The sequence below is a fragment of the Melospiza melodia genome, chromosome 30 (assembly GCF_035770615.1).
Source record: "Melospiza melodia melodia isolate bMelMel2 chromosome 30, bMelMel2.pri, whole genome shotgun sequence".
NCBI classification, from domain to species: domain Eukaryota; kingdom Metazoa; phylum Chordata; class Aves; order Passeriformes; family Passerellidae; genus Melospiza; species Melospiza melodia.
This window is the reverse complement of record NC_086223.1, coordinates 3,162,561-3,177,337: the sequence shown is the minus strand read 5'-3', so window position 1 is coordinate 3,177,337 and position 14,777 is coordinate 3,162,561. Positions and strand designations below refer to the sequence as shown.

Sequence of the window (14,777 nt, the reverse complement as noted above, 5' to 3'; positions counted from 1 at the left end):
ACACCAGCAGAGCCAAGGTGAGACAGCAGCAGAGCCCCCATGGCTGCAGGACAAAGCTCAGTGGACCTTTCCTTAAAGAAGCACACAGATTGTTCAGGTTTGGCTTCAGCTCTTGGCTTTGCATCTGCAGCTCCTCAAAGCCACTCAGGCTCAGGCTGCAATTACAGAAGGGCCCTTTCCAAGCAGCACAGCAGTAGTTTAGGAAAACTCCACAGGCCTTCCTGCCCCACAAATCACAATTCAACCCTGCAGCTGGGCTGAGAGAAATCCAGAAATAGACTGTGGGAACACTCCTGGTTCTCTGCATGTTGGGGGCTTGGACAGAAAGAGAAACCCTAATCTGTACTGACATCCCCATGGCAAAGCAACCACAGCACACACCCCAGGGCTGCTGGATAAGGATGGAGCTCTCTGCACTGCAGAGCCTGTGCCACGGAGGCCCTGTCTGATAACAGGTTTTTAGTACTGTCTGCTTCTGCTGGGCTTTTCCAGCTCTGTTTCAGAACAAATAAAACAACCCTGAATCCACCTTCATCTTGCAGCAGGAATTTGAGGAAGCAGAGTAATTAACTAAGTCTGCAGAGCCAGAACCTGCCTGATGGAAGGCAATGAGGGATCACTGGGGGCCACACACACCATGGAATTGCTCTCCAAAAGGAGCCTGCAGCAGCTCAAAGCTAACCTAGAATTAAAGAAATTGCACGTCTCTGTAACTTGTAACTTGTTTATGACCTGCTCAGTGCACGTACTGCTGCCCACATGCCAGTCCCCATCACTGACCCACATCCCATGGAGAACTCACATCCTCCCCATGTTTTATTCGGGCTATTTTGGCTAAACTCATGTTTTATTTTGGCTCGTGGCTGCTTTTAGGCACTGCCCATCTGATATTTGCTAAATTGCCCACACTCCCCAAACACAGCAAGGGAGAGGGGAGTGCTGTTTTTCACGCACACAGAAAGGTAGAGGTGGCAAAAATAGCATCTGAAATTTACTGAAACCCAAACCAGGTGCAGACAGGTTTTATCTTGGGGAAACTCAGAGACAATTAACTGTGACAGCTGGGGAAAGGGCACAGGAGGAAAACCCCAACACTCCTAAACAGAGTCAGGAAAGCAAGGTCTGAGCCAGCCCCAAAGCAGAGCTCAGACTTCAGAAAGCTCCCACTCCCAATGCCTCACCTCAGGGGTCAGCTTATGCAAAGCACCACAGTGGGACCTGCCTGACCCTCCCTGCACTCCAGCTGTGCTGCTGGCAGTGCCTGTGCCTGCCCACAGCTGCTGAGCCATTATTCTCCTCCCCTGCGTTCAGCTGGGACGCCTCAAGGGCTGGTGAAGCTGCACACTGCAGCTGCTCCCACAATGAACCTCATTCCCTGCCAGCACCTGCCAGGACAATTGTCCTGCATGCTCCACCCTCCCACGGCTCCCTGGGAGCTCAGGTTTTTTGACTGTGGTGAGGAGGAGCCCTTTGTGCTGCAGCACACCAAATCCTGCCAGCAAGCCCTTCCCTTGGGCTCTGCTCCAGCTGCCTTGGCCCTGGGATGTGTGTGCAGCCCAGTGCCCCCTCCCTGCACGGGCCAGGCACCTGCAGGGCTTTCCCACACTGCACAAGGGGCTGCTCCTGTTCCTGGGCAGCCAGAGCCCGTCTGGAGCTGCTCCCAGGGCAGTCACAGCCTCTGCTGGGCAGCCACGGGCACAGCCCCAAACAGGCAGCAAACCCTGCACCCTCTGCTGGCTCAGAGGGGCTGCAGCCCTGCAGGACGCTCAGGAAAGCTTTGAGTGCCCCTGGAGAGGCCTCTGTGCCCCAGCAGGCAGGGAAGGCAGGAACAGGATGATGCCCAGAAGAGCAGAGGGCACTGTGGTCTCTGCTGGGTACCACACACAGGAGCACGAGGTGTGTGCCCCACAGAGACATCCAGGACAGCCAAGAGACACCTGCCAAGGAGACAGAGAAGCCCTGGAGCAACTGCAGGCTCAGAGAAACACCACATCTGTTTGAACTGGCACAGCCCAAGGCCCACACTGGGCTGAGATGGGACAGATTCCATCAAACCCAAGCCCATGGGGTAAAATCATGCCCAGTGTGAGGCATGCTGATGGAACCTACACAGCAGATTAGTTTATAACAAAGAGGAATGAGGAGAATGAAGGGAAGGAGCAACTGAAGGTGAGAAAGGCAGAACCAGAACTGGACACTAAACCTGCATGGCCTAAGAGCCCAGCATCACACACAGGGGGCTGCCTTGAAAGAATTCCAAGTACCTCCTTTTAATTTCTTGACATGGTAAAAGTTTACATAGGTTCATCTGGCAAAGAAAGCTGAACAAATGAAAAGGAATCAATACAAAGAAACACAAGGGGAAGTGCTGCTCCCAGACAGCAGCTCAACACAGTTGGTTTGTTACTGAATATTTATTAGCGGGAAGACTAAGAGTTGACTTAACTACAAACAACAACAGAAGAGTCTATAGCAAGGGCCAGCAGCCCCCCACACTCTGGGCAAATCCCTGGGAAACCAGCAAGAGACAACATGGCTCTTAGATGTGGAAGCAGAGAAAAAAATAAAACAAACTAAAAACGAAGTAAAAAAAAAAAAAAAAAAAAAAAGGGAAGAAAGTTCATTCCATTTGTCACTGTTGTTACAATGAGATTAACACAACTCTTAAGGCTACTGCACAATAAGAATATACAGGTGTAACAGCGAGACCTGGGAAACAGCAAGGTTCCTGAAACAAATGATTTAACCTTCCCTGATTAAGGGACTTAAGTAGAAATACTATAAATAAGAAAAATTTTGAAGCCTGCAGCGTTATGGGCCCACTTGCCACACACAAAAACTGACGCAGTACAACCAGTCATTTCCAAGGGGGTTTGTAATGGACCACGAAATGTTCTGGCAGCTCAAAGGAGTCACCAGGCACAGGAGTGTGCCCTTTGCAGGGGAAAGACTGCAAGGTCTGCAAGGTACAGGTGGGTATCAGCCACCCTCACCATCAAGCACCAGCTGTGGCAGCCAGCCTGCCCTGCCCAGGCACCAGGAAGCACTGCCAGGGACAGGGGGACTCAGTCTGATCACATGCACAGAGATATTTTAGGACTTTAGCATCAGATCTCCAGCCCCTCCCTTCCCTCAGCCCAGGCAAAAGCAGCCCATGCTGAAGGGGCAACTGGGATGTATGTGAAGGAACATTGGTTTCAGCCAAGGAAGTGGCTCTAGTCAAATGGCAGAAGCCACCTGAGCTCATGACAGCCAGGACAGCACCAGCTCTAGTTCCAAGCATTTGCCTCACGCTCTGCACTGATCCAGGCAGGAGTGGTGAGGCAGAGACCTGTGGGGCAGGCTGAAAGGGAGTGCAGATGGCTCAGTGGCACCAGAGCACAGCTGCCAAGGGGCAGGGGCCCTGGTCAGTGCAGAGCTGGTGGCAGAGGGGCCTGGCCACAGGCAGCAGTGGGGACAGAGCTGCCCTGCTGTGGCACTGCCAGGCTGCCCTTGTGCTGGGCTCTTTGCCCTGTTCCAGAGACCCCAGAGCAGCCACCAGACAAGAGATGGGACAGGACAAGGGCTTGGTCTATAGTGTTGTTCCCACTCAGGTAGGAAGCAAGGCATGAAGGAATGTCCCTGTCTGGCTGCAGCAGCCTCTGGGGCCTCCAGTGCAGCATGGCCTCTGCTACCAGTGACTAGAGGAAGAGGGAGAGCTCCTGAGACCTGAACAAAACCAATCACAAAACTAGGCAAGAATTTCTTTAGAGTTTAACTAAGAATGCAATACTATTTCCAGCCAGTTTCCCATCTCGATAGTCACGTAACAAACCAAGGCAATGACGGTCTTTAGTTGACTGAACAGTTCTCAAGTTCAAACGTTGACACTTAATAGAGGGTCTCAGCATTGCTGCTCCGAGGCCTCTTGATCTTCTCAATGTTTTTAAGGATCATGTCATGCAAAGTGACCTGCAAAAAGGAAGAACAGGACTCAGACAGGAGGCCAAGCATCCAGCTTTCACCATAAGCACTGGCTACCACAGAAGCACCACCCTCAAGCATTGTGTGCAACCACACACCTGGGTAAGATCACAGAATCACAGAAATTCAAGGCTGGAAGAGACCTGTAAGATCATCAAGTCCAACCCATGTTCTAACAATTCAACTAGATCATGGCAGCAAGTGCCACATCCAGTCTTTTTTTGAACTCTTCAAGGGATGATGACTCCACCACCTCACTGGGTAGATGATTCCAGATAAGCTAGACCTTACAAAACCAGTATATAAAATACCAAAAACATTCATTCAGAAACCGTAGGATTAGCTTGTACTTTGTGAAGAGCTGAGGATCAGATTCCCACAGAGGGGGCACCAATATTTTGCATTACGGCCCTGGAAACATCTGCATCTCTGGGAGATGCTGCAGAAACACCTCACTGGAGGCAAAGTGGGAAGCAGGCAGGCCCAGGGGGAAAGGGGAGAGGAGCAGCAGCAGGAGCACAGTGTGGCTGAGTGCTTTCACTCACATATTGATTTCTCAGCTCTGAAATGATGAGGCGCAGGCTGATGTACTCCTTCTCGTCGATCTCCGTCACGGTGCGCCGATAATCCTCCTGTGGGGCACACACAGCTCAGCCCAGCCCAGCCCAGGCTCCCACAGAGCCCCCCAGCCTCAGCTCAATCCTCACAGCATCCCCTCCCCTTCCCCCAGCACCCTCAGCTCAGAAAGGACAGGGACAAAGAGCTCAGAGTCCCAGCATCAACGTGGAAATCTGCACGTGCCCGCTGACTTACCACGTGAGGGTACTTGGCTATTTTGGAAACCAACTTTGCTCTTGTGATATAGTATCTGGCAGGGAAAGAGAGAGATTCAAGCTCAGATAAACAGCACCAGGATTATTTTCATGTCCAAGCTGCCCTGCACAACAGCTGGAGGACCCTTCTCAAAACATTCTTTTCCAAGGAGATCCCAAAAAAAATTCCCAATAAAGCTATTTTGGAAACCAAGTTTGCTCTTGTGATATAGTATCTGGCAGGGAAAGAGAGAGATTAAAGCTCAGATAAACAGCACCAGAATTATTTTCATATCCAAGCTGCCTTGCACAACAGCTGGAGGACCTTTCCCAAAAATACTCCTCTTCCAAGGAGATCCCAAAAAAAATCCCAGTAAAGCTATTTTGGAAACCAAGTTTGCTCTTGTGATATAGTATCTGGCAGGGAAAGTGAGAGATTAAAGCTCAGATAAATAACCAAGATTACTTTAATATCCAAGCTGCCCTCTAACAACAGCTGGAAGACCTTTCCCAAAAATATTCCTCTTCCAAGGAGATCCCAATAGAGCTATTTTGGAAATCAACTTTGCTCTTGTGATATAGTATCTGGCAGGGAAAGTGAGAGATTAAAGCTCAGATAAACAGCACCAGGATTATTTTCATGTCCAAGCTGCCTTGCACAACAGCTGGAGGACCTTTCCCAAAAATACTCCTCTTCCAAGGAGATCCCAAAAAAAATCCCAGTAAAGCTATTTTGGAAACCAAGTTTGGTCTTGTGATATAGTATCTAGGAGGGAAAGTGAGAGATTAAAGCTCAGATAAATAACCAAGATTACTTTAATATCCAAGCTGCCCTCTAACAACAGCTGGAAGACCTTTCCCAAAAATATTCCTCTTCCAAGGAGATCCCAATAGAGCTATTTTAGAAACCAACTTTGCTCTTGTGATATAGTATCTGGCAGGAAAAGAGAGATATTGAAGCTCAGATAAACAGCACCAGGATTATTTTCATGTCCAAGCTGCCCTGCACAACAGCTGGAGGACCCTTCTCAAAACATTCTTTTCCAAGGAGATCCCAAAAAAAATTCCCAATAAAGCTATTTTGGAAACCAACTTTGCTCTTGTGATATAGTATCTGGCAGGGAAAGTGAGAGATTAAAGCTCAGATAAATAACCAAGATTACTTTAATATCCAAGCTGCCCTCTAACAACAGCTGGAAGACCTTTCCCAAAAACCTTATTCTTCCAAGGAGATAACAAAAAAGATCCCAATAAAGCTATTTTGGAAACCAACTTTGCTCTTGTGATATAGTATCTGGCAAGGAAAGAGAGAGATTAAAGCTCAGATAAACAGCACAAGGATTATTTTCAGGTCCAAGCTACCCTCTAAGAACAGCTGGAGGACCTTTCCCAAAATCATTCCTCTTCCAAGGAGATCCCCAAAGAAGAAGTTTGTTCTTGCATGCCCACCTAGAAATCTGGTCCAGGTAAGATGCTGCCTCACTCTCCACAGTCCTAAGCTCAGCAACTGTTTCTTCCTGCAGGGGAGACAAGGAAAGTTAGCTCCTGTAGGCTGCAGCTGGCCTTCAGGGCTCAGGAAGCACTGTCTGCTTCAGCAGCACCACATCAAGTTCAGGTTTGGGTTTTAAAATCTAAGCCAACCCCATGATTGCAGCTGCTGGACATCATGAACTGAAAAATTCAGAGGAACATCAGAGATCCAAGCCCCTGGAGCACAGAGCAGTGCCTTACCTGAATAGAAACACCAAAGTTGTTCCCATCCTCTATCCTGGGAATGAGAAGCTGCACCCACATTTTGACCTGCAGTGGAGAGATCACAGCACTGACCAAAGCCAACACCTGCACAAAGATTTCTCTCAGCAATGCCAGGAGGAGCTCCCAGGACCCTGCCTTTGCAACACAGCTCATGATCAGCTGCTGCAGGGCCCTTATGAACCTGTAACACCTCCAGGATCACCTCCCACATGGCTGGGATGCCATGCCAGCCAGCACAGGCCCAGCTTCCCATGGAGAGCTCTCCTCACCATGCCACAGGAGTCTGTGCTGGGCAAAAGAAGGGCAAGGCAAAGCCTCATGAGGACTGATATCAGACATCCTTCTCCTTCAGGTGAAGCACAGAGCTCCCCAGGCCCCTGCCAGACAGGACAAAGCCCTGCCTCTCCTCATCTGCAGCACAGAGGGACCTGCTCCTCCCACAGCTCCACCTCTGCAGGAGTGACACCACCCCCCTGCCTCCCCCTGCTCCAGGCTCACCGTATTGCACTTCTCAATGAGCAGCCTGATCTCTGGTTTCACTTTCTCTATGATGTCCACCAGCTGCTGGTTGCTCTTCAGCATCCCATTGGGCATCACAAACACTTTGGTACCTGTGGCACAGACAAACCCTCAGTGCCAGGGGCTCACAGGAGCAGGGATGGACTGAGGGGACACCTGAGCCTCACTCAGCAAGGCCAGAAAGGGGCTGAGCCAGGCTGTGGGGAAGGGGAAAGGGACATGGCACAAGCAGTGACCACAAGGGGAGGAAAGGAGAGAACAAACACAGAGCAGGATGAGATCGAAGAGCTCGAGGATGCTGAGCACAAAGAGTTTTCCTGGTGCACAAGAAGTTTCAGTCTCAGCTTAATGCAAAGCCTGGAATGTTCTTCCAGACAAAGAGAGGAACTGCACAGATCCTCAGAACCAGGAGACAGCTGCCTCTGTCAGCAGGCCCAGACCCAGCCAAGCACTACTTATGTCTATCAGAGAAGTACTAATTATGCTTCTAGGAGCTGGAAGCTGACTCCTCCACACCAAAACATCTGTAGGTCAGGCTCTGGGCTGCTTGAGCAGCAGCTGCTGTCAAGGCAGGGCAAGTGGGGCTTGCACAATCTGCATCTCCAAGGCTCAGGGGGCAGGCAGCAACACAGGGGACTTGGGGAGTCTCTTACCCTGAAAGGTCTCGTCGTGGTCTTCCAGCTTCCTCTTTTTCATGTTTGGCTAAAATATACAAAATGTTTTACTCACTAACTAGCTGTAAGCTGTAGAATGTTGCAAAGGAAAACCAAAAAAGGAAAACTTAGAGCTCTGCCATGTTCCTGGTTTCTAAACACTCTTCCTTAAATCCCAGGAAGAGCTGCAGAGCTGTGTTACCTCCAGGCTTGAGAGATCAATCTCTAAAGAGATCAGCCTGGTGTTAAACAAGAATATCCCACCCCAGCAGAGAGCAAACCATGCAGTTTGAACGGGAGCTGGGAGCACAGCCAGCACAGTAACCTTACCCCATCCAGTCCATCGTGGCTGTTGGTGAGAAGAATTGGGTCAGGCACTGGGAGGTTCATGTCCGAATGGATCTGAGTCAGATCATGAATATTCAGGATGGGTTCCTGCAAAGTAAAGCAGAGTTGTTACCTGATCACGAACGAGCTAACAAATTCTGCCACACCAAACACAACAAGAGAAAAGATTCAGGCCTCCTTCTTGTCCAGAATTAGGATGAATGAAGATAAAGAGCCTGGAAATAGACTGTGGACTCCCCACACCCTGAGTGCCAGGCCATGGTGTCCCTGTGAGAGCCCAGCACTGCCAGGGACAGCCCAGTGGGGAGGAAAATAAATGTGAGACATCACACAAAGCAAACTGCACAAGGCAGCACCCCCTCCAGAGCCAACAGCACTGCAGCTGCTGCCTCGTGTCCCTGCAGCAAGGTGAGATGCTCAGAAAACAGCCCTGGAGAGACCTGCCACAAGACTTTCAAAATGTAGCTGCAGGTGGAAAAGGATGCAGAGCACAAGGCACACCCTACCTTAAGGAATCCATCGAGTTCTAACAGCTTCTTTGGGAAAAAGTTTGCTACGAGGTCCTCAGCCTGAGAGAGAAAGGAAGAACAAACAGTGATGGGGGAGAAGCCACGTGGCTCCCACCAGCAGGCAAGAACAGCAGGGAAATCATCTGTGCACAAGCAGGAAACAAAGAGAACCCAGGGCTTCCTGCTGCCAGCACCAGACAAAGCCCAGGTGGGATTTAGGAGTTCAGGAGGTTCACAGCAGCGCTGAGGGCATCAGCTGGGTGCTGCCGAGCTTCCAGGGCAGGCTCAGCCCACGGCCGAGTGTGTCACAAAGATAAGGCCAAAAAAAAAAAAACCCCATTGCTGCTGGGCCCGTGGCACTCACCTCACTCGTGATCCGCTCCCTGAAGGAGTCAACCTACAGAAGCAAACAGGGACAGTCAGGGCGGCTCCGAACAGCCGGGGCGGCCGCGCTGAGCCCCGCACGACCCTCCCGGCTCGGCTCCCGCTCTCCCGGGGGACCGGGAGGAGCCCGCCAGCACCGAGCGGGGCTGCCCGGGGCGGCTCCATCCGCCCCCCATGACCCCGGGCGCTGCGGGGAGCCGGGAACCGGGAGGGAAGATGCTCGGATCCTCCGGGCCGCCCCCCGGGGCAGCCGGGCCCGGCTCGGGGGCGGCCGCAGCCCAGCCCCGGCCGCATCCCCGCCCCCCGGCGCTGCAGGGCCGGGCGGGGGTGGAGACACCGGGGGCTCGTCGGGGCGGGCGGGCCGGGCTGGAACGGCCCGGAGGCGCCGTGGGGCGGCCCCAAGCCCGCCCCGCCCCGGGCCGGCGGCGGCAGAGCTCGGTGCGGGCCGGCGGGGCGGAGGCGGCGGCCGAGCGGGGCCGGAGCGGGGCCGGAGCGGGGCCGGGCGGGGCGGGGCGGGCGGCGGGGCCGGGGCGCACCTTGAGCTTCACCTCCGGGTCCACCTTGAGCAGCGAGGCCATGGCGGGTCCGGGCTCGGGGCCGCTCCGCTTCCCCGGGGCCCACACCGGAAATGACCTCACGCCGCGCGCCCGCCAATGCCGCGCGCGCCCGCCGCCCGCGTGACCGGCCCCTACCGCGCACGCGCGCCGCCGCGTCCCGGCCGCTCCAGCGCCGCCCGGGGCGGGGACACCGAAAATGGCGGCGCCGGGACCGCGCCCCCGCCTGCGTCACGTCCGGCGCGCGGCGATGGCGGGGCGCGCGCGGGCGGCGCGATGGAGGCAGCGCGGGCGGGCGGCGGCGGCACCGGCGGCACGGCGCACGTCAGCTTCGTGTGCCAGCGCTGCTGCCAGCCGCTCAAGCTCGACACCTCCTTCAAGGTGCTCGACCGCCTCACCATCCAGGAGCTCACCGGTACCGGGCGCCGTGGGGTGGGGTGGGCGGCCGGGGCTTGGGCCTAGGCCTGGGCCTGGCTGACGCCGTCTCTCCCACAGCCCCGCTGGTGAGCGCCGCCCCGGCCAGGCCCGGGGACCTGCACGGAGAGGAGAGCGCCCTCACGGAGGTACGGCGGGGCCGGCGGCGGGGAGCGGCGGCAGCGGCAGCTCCCCCGGGCCTGCCGGTAACGGGGTTTCCTTGCCTCCAGGAAGCTTTCGTGGAGAACCGGCAGGATGGCGTGTCCAGGAGGTTCATCCCGCCTGCCAGGTACAGCCACAACCCTGCCGGCTGGGAGCCTGGGGCAGCCCCTCAGAAATGTCCCCTCACGGGGGTGGGTCACGCTGAGCAGCTCCTGTGAGCCCCCAGAGCTTCCCCTGCAGGATCCCCCTGGCCGGGTCACACTGAGCAGCTCCTGTGAGCCTCCAGAGCTGCCCCTGTGGGATCCCCCTGGCTGGGTCACACTGAACAGCTCCTGTGAGCATCCAGAGCTTCCCCTGCAGGATCCCCGTGCTTCAGTCACAAATAGCTCCTGTGAGCCCCCAGAGCTGCCCCTGCAGGATCCCCCTGGCTGGGTCACACTGAACAGCTCCTGTGAGCATCCAGAGCTTCCCCTGCAGGATCCCCCTGGCTGGGACACAAATAGCTCCTGTGAGCCCCCAGATCTTCCCCTGCAGGATCCCCCTGGCCCTCGAGCTCCTTGTCACACAGAGCTGCACCATCCTTGTTGCACTGTGGGTGAGCACAAACCCAGCTGAGCCCCCAAAACACGGGTTGCCCCATCCTCCTGCTCTCCCTTTGCCCTGAGCTAGCCCCAGGTTGTGGTTTGGTGCTGGAGCTGCCTCCCCTCAGCACTTACAACGTGTTCTTTCCAAGAATGATGTCAACAGAAAGTGCCAACAGCTTCACGCTGATCGGAGAGGCCTCGGATGGCGGCACCATGGAAAACCTCAGCAGGAGACTGAAGGCAAGTGGGGCACAAGCTGGCACACTCAGATCCTTGGGAATGGAGCTTCAGTTTTTCCTGATGCTCTGCAAAACTAAACTGCAAAGTTTCCCATAGCATTTGTCTTCAAGGGGCTTGGTTGTGGAGTAGTTGAGCAGAGATGGATTATTTTAATGAGTATTTGGCCTGCAAAGAGGATTCCTGCTAACTGAAGCTGCTGAGAAGCAGCTGCCTGAGGTTTCACTTGCACTGATGTGAGCCCTTCCTCCAGGTCACTGGAGACCTCTTTGACATCATGTCTGGGCAGACAGACGTGGATCACCCCCTGTGTGAGGAATGCACAGACACTCTGCTGGACCAGCTGGACACACAGCTCAACATCACAGAGAACGAGTGCCAGAACTACAAGTGAGTGATGCAGAGGTGACAGAGCTGCTGTGGCTTGAGGCACAATCAGTGTGGATGATTTATTAAAAACATGGATGTTGATCTAGTACTGATATCCAAGTGTGATGGACAAAAACTCTCTAACAGAGTTAGAAAGTCTATGTTTATTTTGAGATAACTCCCAAATACACACCACAATTTACAGGTGATTACAGAGCCCTTTTATCTATACAAATATTGAATACCCAAAATACAAATGCATATTCATAACTTTGGTACATCCCAGTCCCTGCTCTGTATGGTAATTAGGTCAAAAGCTATTAAGCATGGTAATTAGTTCAAAAGCTATTAAGCATGAGTAGTTTGTTCCTTGAAATGGGTCAGAAGTCCCAGAGTGAGGAAGTAAATGAAGTCTTCCTCATTCTGACCTTTCTACCTTTTCAATGCAAATATGACAAATGAACCCTTGGTAGAGCTCCAATTCCTCGTCTTCAGGTGGTTTCAGAACAGAGGAGGCCCAAAATTGTCTTATGTTCCTAAAAACAGTTGTCTTATGTTCCTAAAAACAATTGTCTTATGTTCCTAAAAGCTATTTATCAGTTTCTATATTCTTCATTATAAACCCAGCTAAACAAACATTGTATTGACGGGCAATCATTTATTAGTTAACTACTAACTCTTTGCTTCATCAAGGCCTACCCATTTATTTTAATTAACTCCAATAAAGCTTATCTCTAACTAAAATCTTAGCTCCTCTAAAATCTCTAAATTCCTTAAAGTTTATGTCTCATGGAGAGCTCAGGATTGCCAAGAGCTGCAGGGGCTGCCAGTGCAGGACTTCCCAGGATACCTGTCCTGGCAATCCTGTTGTTCTCCTCTAGGAGATGCCTGGAGATTCTGGAGCAGATGAACGAGGATGACAAAGAGAAGCTGCAGACAGAGCTGAAGGAGCTGGCACTGGAGGAGGAGCGGCTGATCCAGGAGCTGGAGGATGTGGAGAAGAACCGCAAGATTGTGGCTGAGGACTTTGAGAAAGTCAGGGCAGAGGCTGAGCGGCTGGAGCAGGAGGAGGCTCAGTGAGTGGCAGGGCTTGGAGGCAAAAAATAAATGAGAAATTTGTAAATGTGCCCGAATGCCAGTGGTTCTCTCTGTGCACAAAAAGAGAGGCCAAACTGGCCTGCAGAGCTGTCACTCTGAGGTAGAAGCCAGCCCTCAGCACTTCTTGTCCTGTTTGTGCTCAAAGGTACCAGAAGGAATACTGTGAGTTCAAGAGGCAGCAGCTGGAGCTGGATGATGAGCTGAAGAGTGTGGACAACCAAATGCGCTATGCCCAGATGCAGCTGGACAAACTAAAGAAAACCAACGTGTTCAATGCCACCTTTCACATCTGGTAATGTGGACATTGGGATATTATATCCATTTGCTTGGAATCTACAGTGTGAAGGTTTTGAAGGCACTGCATTTGATAGGAAAGGTGCAAGCCAGCTCACAGTTACCTCCCAGCAAAGCAGTGAGTGCCACCTGTCAGGAGTGGCAGCTGAGGAAAGTGTGCCAGGCTGTGGGAGTGGGAAATGGCTCCTTTGTAATACTTTGGCAACCCCTGTGCCAGCCAGCAGTGACACTGGCATTGGGGATCACAGAGCAGGCAGCTTGGAGAGGCTGGCTGGGGGTTTTTGTTGTGCTTTTGTGACAAAAAGACAGCAAGTGTTTGGTGTTTACATACACTTGTTAAGAATAGCCCCAAACCCTCCTTGTGCTTGGCTGGCACTGTGTGTGCTGTGCTCTTAGGACACAGCCCCTATTTGGTTATCAGGCCATGAGCTTTTCCCAGCCTAGCACATTTATTTATAATTCTCCTTATCACAGGCACAGTGGGCAGTTTGGCACAATAAATAACTTCAGGCTTGGCCGCCTCCCCAGCGTTCCTGTGGAGTGGAACGAGATCAACGCTGCCTGGGGGCAGACTGTGCTGCTGCTGCATGCCCTGGCCAACAAAATGGGCCTCAAGTTCCAGAGGTACCTGCAAAACCACCCACGGGTCATTCATGGCCCAGAGGAGGACAGGCAGACTCAGGTGCCTGTGAATTCTGTGAATTCTGTCTCCTTTTTTTCAGATACCGCCTTGTCCCCTATGGCAACCACTCCTATTTGGAGTCTCTCACAGACAAATCCAAGGTAAGGGATCCTGTACAAAGCATGGGACATTGACCTTGAGTGCCAGAGCCCTGGTCACACTGGGGATGCAGGAAAAGCTTGGTCTCTGTGGATTTGGAGTCCAGCAAAGCTGGCTGCCCCAGCTCCTCCAGCATGGTGACATCTCACATCCTGTATGAAGCCACTGGTGCTGCCAGCCAGCAGTAGAACTGTTGAATGACACACCTGGCCAGAGGCAGAGGCATGTTTTGGGGTGATTGGCAGGTAGATTGCATGATTTGGGGTTGCTGGAAGTCAGGAAAATATGCCTGCACATGGTAGGGACTTGCACAAAACCAAGTCACACTTGCCCTGTGCCACAAGCCATTTCTCAGCATCCCATGACAAATTTAAGCATCACATGAGGTTAAAAAGCTGCAGTGACCGTATCAAAACAAGTGCTTGGTGTTCCTGATACAAATCTCTCTATTCCAGGAGCTTCCCCTGTACTGCTCTGGAGGCCTGAGGTTCTTCTGGGACAATAAGTTTGATCATGCCATGGTGGCATTCCTGGACTGTGTGCAGCAGTTCAAAGAGGAAGTGGAGAAAGGTGAAACTCGGTTTTGTTTGCCTTACAGGTGAGTGTTGCCACAAAATGTCAAATTCAGCCCCGTGTGCTCTTCCTAGCATTGTTTCAGCCCTGATTTTTCAGAAATCATCTGCAATTCTTTATGATGTGTTTGATAGTTTCATTGAAACTTAAAAGCCAGCCCCTTGGGTGGAGTCCTGAGGCTTGCTCAGATCTCTTTAAAAACAGGATAGTGTTATTGTCAGATTTAAAATGTAGTGCTTGGTGTCATACTGAGGTTAAATGCTTGCAGTAGGAATACACTAATTAAAGCTTGTGTGTGATACAGGATGGACGTGGAGAAAGGAAAGATTGAAGACACAGGTGGCAGTGGTGGCTCTTATTCAATTAAAACACAATTTAACTCTGAAGAGCAGTGGACAAAAGCACTAAAATTCATGTTAACTAACCTGAAATGGGGCCTGGCCTGGGTCTCATCCCAATTCTATAACAAGTAACTGTGATCAGAACTTGGCCTGGGAGCCATGGAGTGTCTGCATTGTGTTGGAGAAAGGCAAATGAAGATATCTCTTAACATTAACCAGTACAAAATGTTTACAATACCAAAAATCCACAAGACACTTTATTTACAATGCCATTATTACAAGTAGTTTGTAGAAAAGCAATATGCAAAATTGTATTGTTGAGTTGAACAGAATAAAACCTAGCTATTAAATGGATTCTAAACTGTTATTTTTGGGGTTTATGGCCATGCACATAAATCCTTGTCAAATGAGCATCAGTTTGAAGCTG

The 14,777-nt window shown here is 51.9% G+C and overlaps 2 protein-coding genes across 3 annotated transcripts; one reads left to right on the top strand and one right to left on the bottom strand.

Moving 5' to 3' along the window:
* Window positions 1-2,245: 2,245 nt before the first annotated feature.
* Window positions 2,246-9,583, bottom strand: PSME3 (proteasome activator subunit 3). Of its 2 annotated transcripts, XM_063178842.1 has the most exons (11): window positions 9,480-9,583; window positions 8,924-8,956; window positions 8,557-8,619; window positions 8,033-8,137; window positions 7,703-7,751; window positions 7,029-7,141; window positions 6,507-6,575; window positions 6,225-6,292; window positions 4,777-4,831; window positions 4,509-4,595; window positions 2,246-3,951 (listed from the first exon to the last, which is right to left on the bottom strand). In XM_063178842.1, exons 1-11 carry the CDS (start codon window positions 9,519-9,521, stop codon window positions 3,871-3,873), a joined length of 765 nt encoding a protein of 254 aa, XP_063034912.1. In that variant the 5' UTR covers window positions 9,522-9,583; the 3' UTR covers window positions 2,246-3,870. The 2 variants fall into 2 exon arrangements, with proteins under 2 accessions (XP_063034912.1, XP_063034913.1); XM_063178843.1 differs by lacking the exons at window positions 2,246-3,951; window positions 4,509-4,595; window positions 4,777-4,831 and adding an exon at window positions 5,925-6,069.
* A 190-nt stretch (window positions 9,584-9,773) lies between these two features.
* Window positions 9,774-14,704, top strand: BECN1 (beclin 1). The gene is made up of 10 exons (XM_063178832.1): window positions 9,774-9,912; window positions 9,993-10,200; window positions 10,807-10,897; window positions 11,148-11,284; window positions 12,145-12,339; window positions 12,507-12,653; window positions 13,130-13,279; window positions 13,378-13,438; window positions 13,892-14,034; window positions 14,314-14,704. The coding sequence occupies exons 1-10, from the start codon at window positions 9,774-9,776 to the stop codon at window positions 14,480-14,482; spliced, it is 1,440 nt and encodes a 479-aa protein (XP_063034902.1). The 3' UTR covers window positions 14,483-14,704.
* Window positions 14,705-14,777: the final 73 nt, after the last annotated feature.

Coding starts and splice junctions, on each gene's coding strand:
- PSME3 (XM_063178842.1), bottom strand. CDS start 9,521: ATGGCCTCGCTGCTCAAGGTGGACCCGGAGGTGAAGCTCAAG. Junction 8,138..8,556: donor AACTCGATGGATTCCTTAAG/GTAGGGTGTGCC, acceptor TTTACTTTGCAG/GAACCCATCCTGAATATTCA. Junction 7,142..7,702: donor CCACGACGAGACCTTTCAGG/GTAAGAGACTCC, acceptor TCTGTGCCACAG/GTACCAAAGTGTTTGTGATG.
- BECN1 (XM_063178832.1), top strand. CDS start 9,774: ATGGAGGCAGCGCGGGCGGGCGGCGGCGGCACCGGCGGCACGGCGCAC. Junction 9,913..9,992: donor CACCATCCAGGAGCTCACCG/GTACCGGGCGCC, acceptor TCTCTCCCACAG/CCCCGCTGGTGAGCGCCGCC. Junction 14,035..14,313: donor CGGTTTTGTTTGCCTTACAG/GTGAGTGTTGCC, acceptor TGTGTGATACAG/GATGGACGTGGAGAAAGGAA.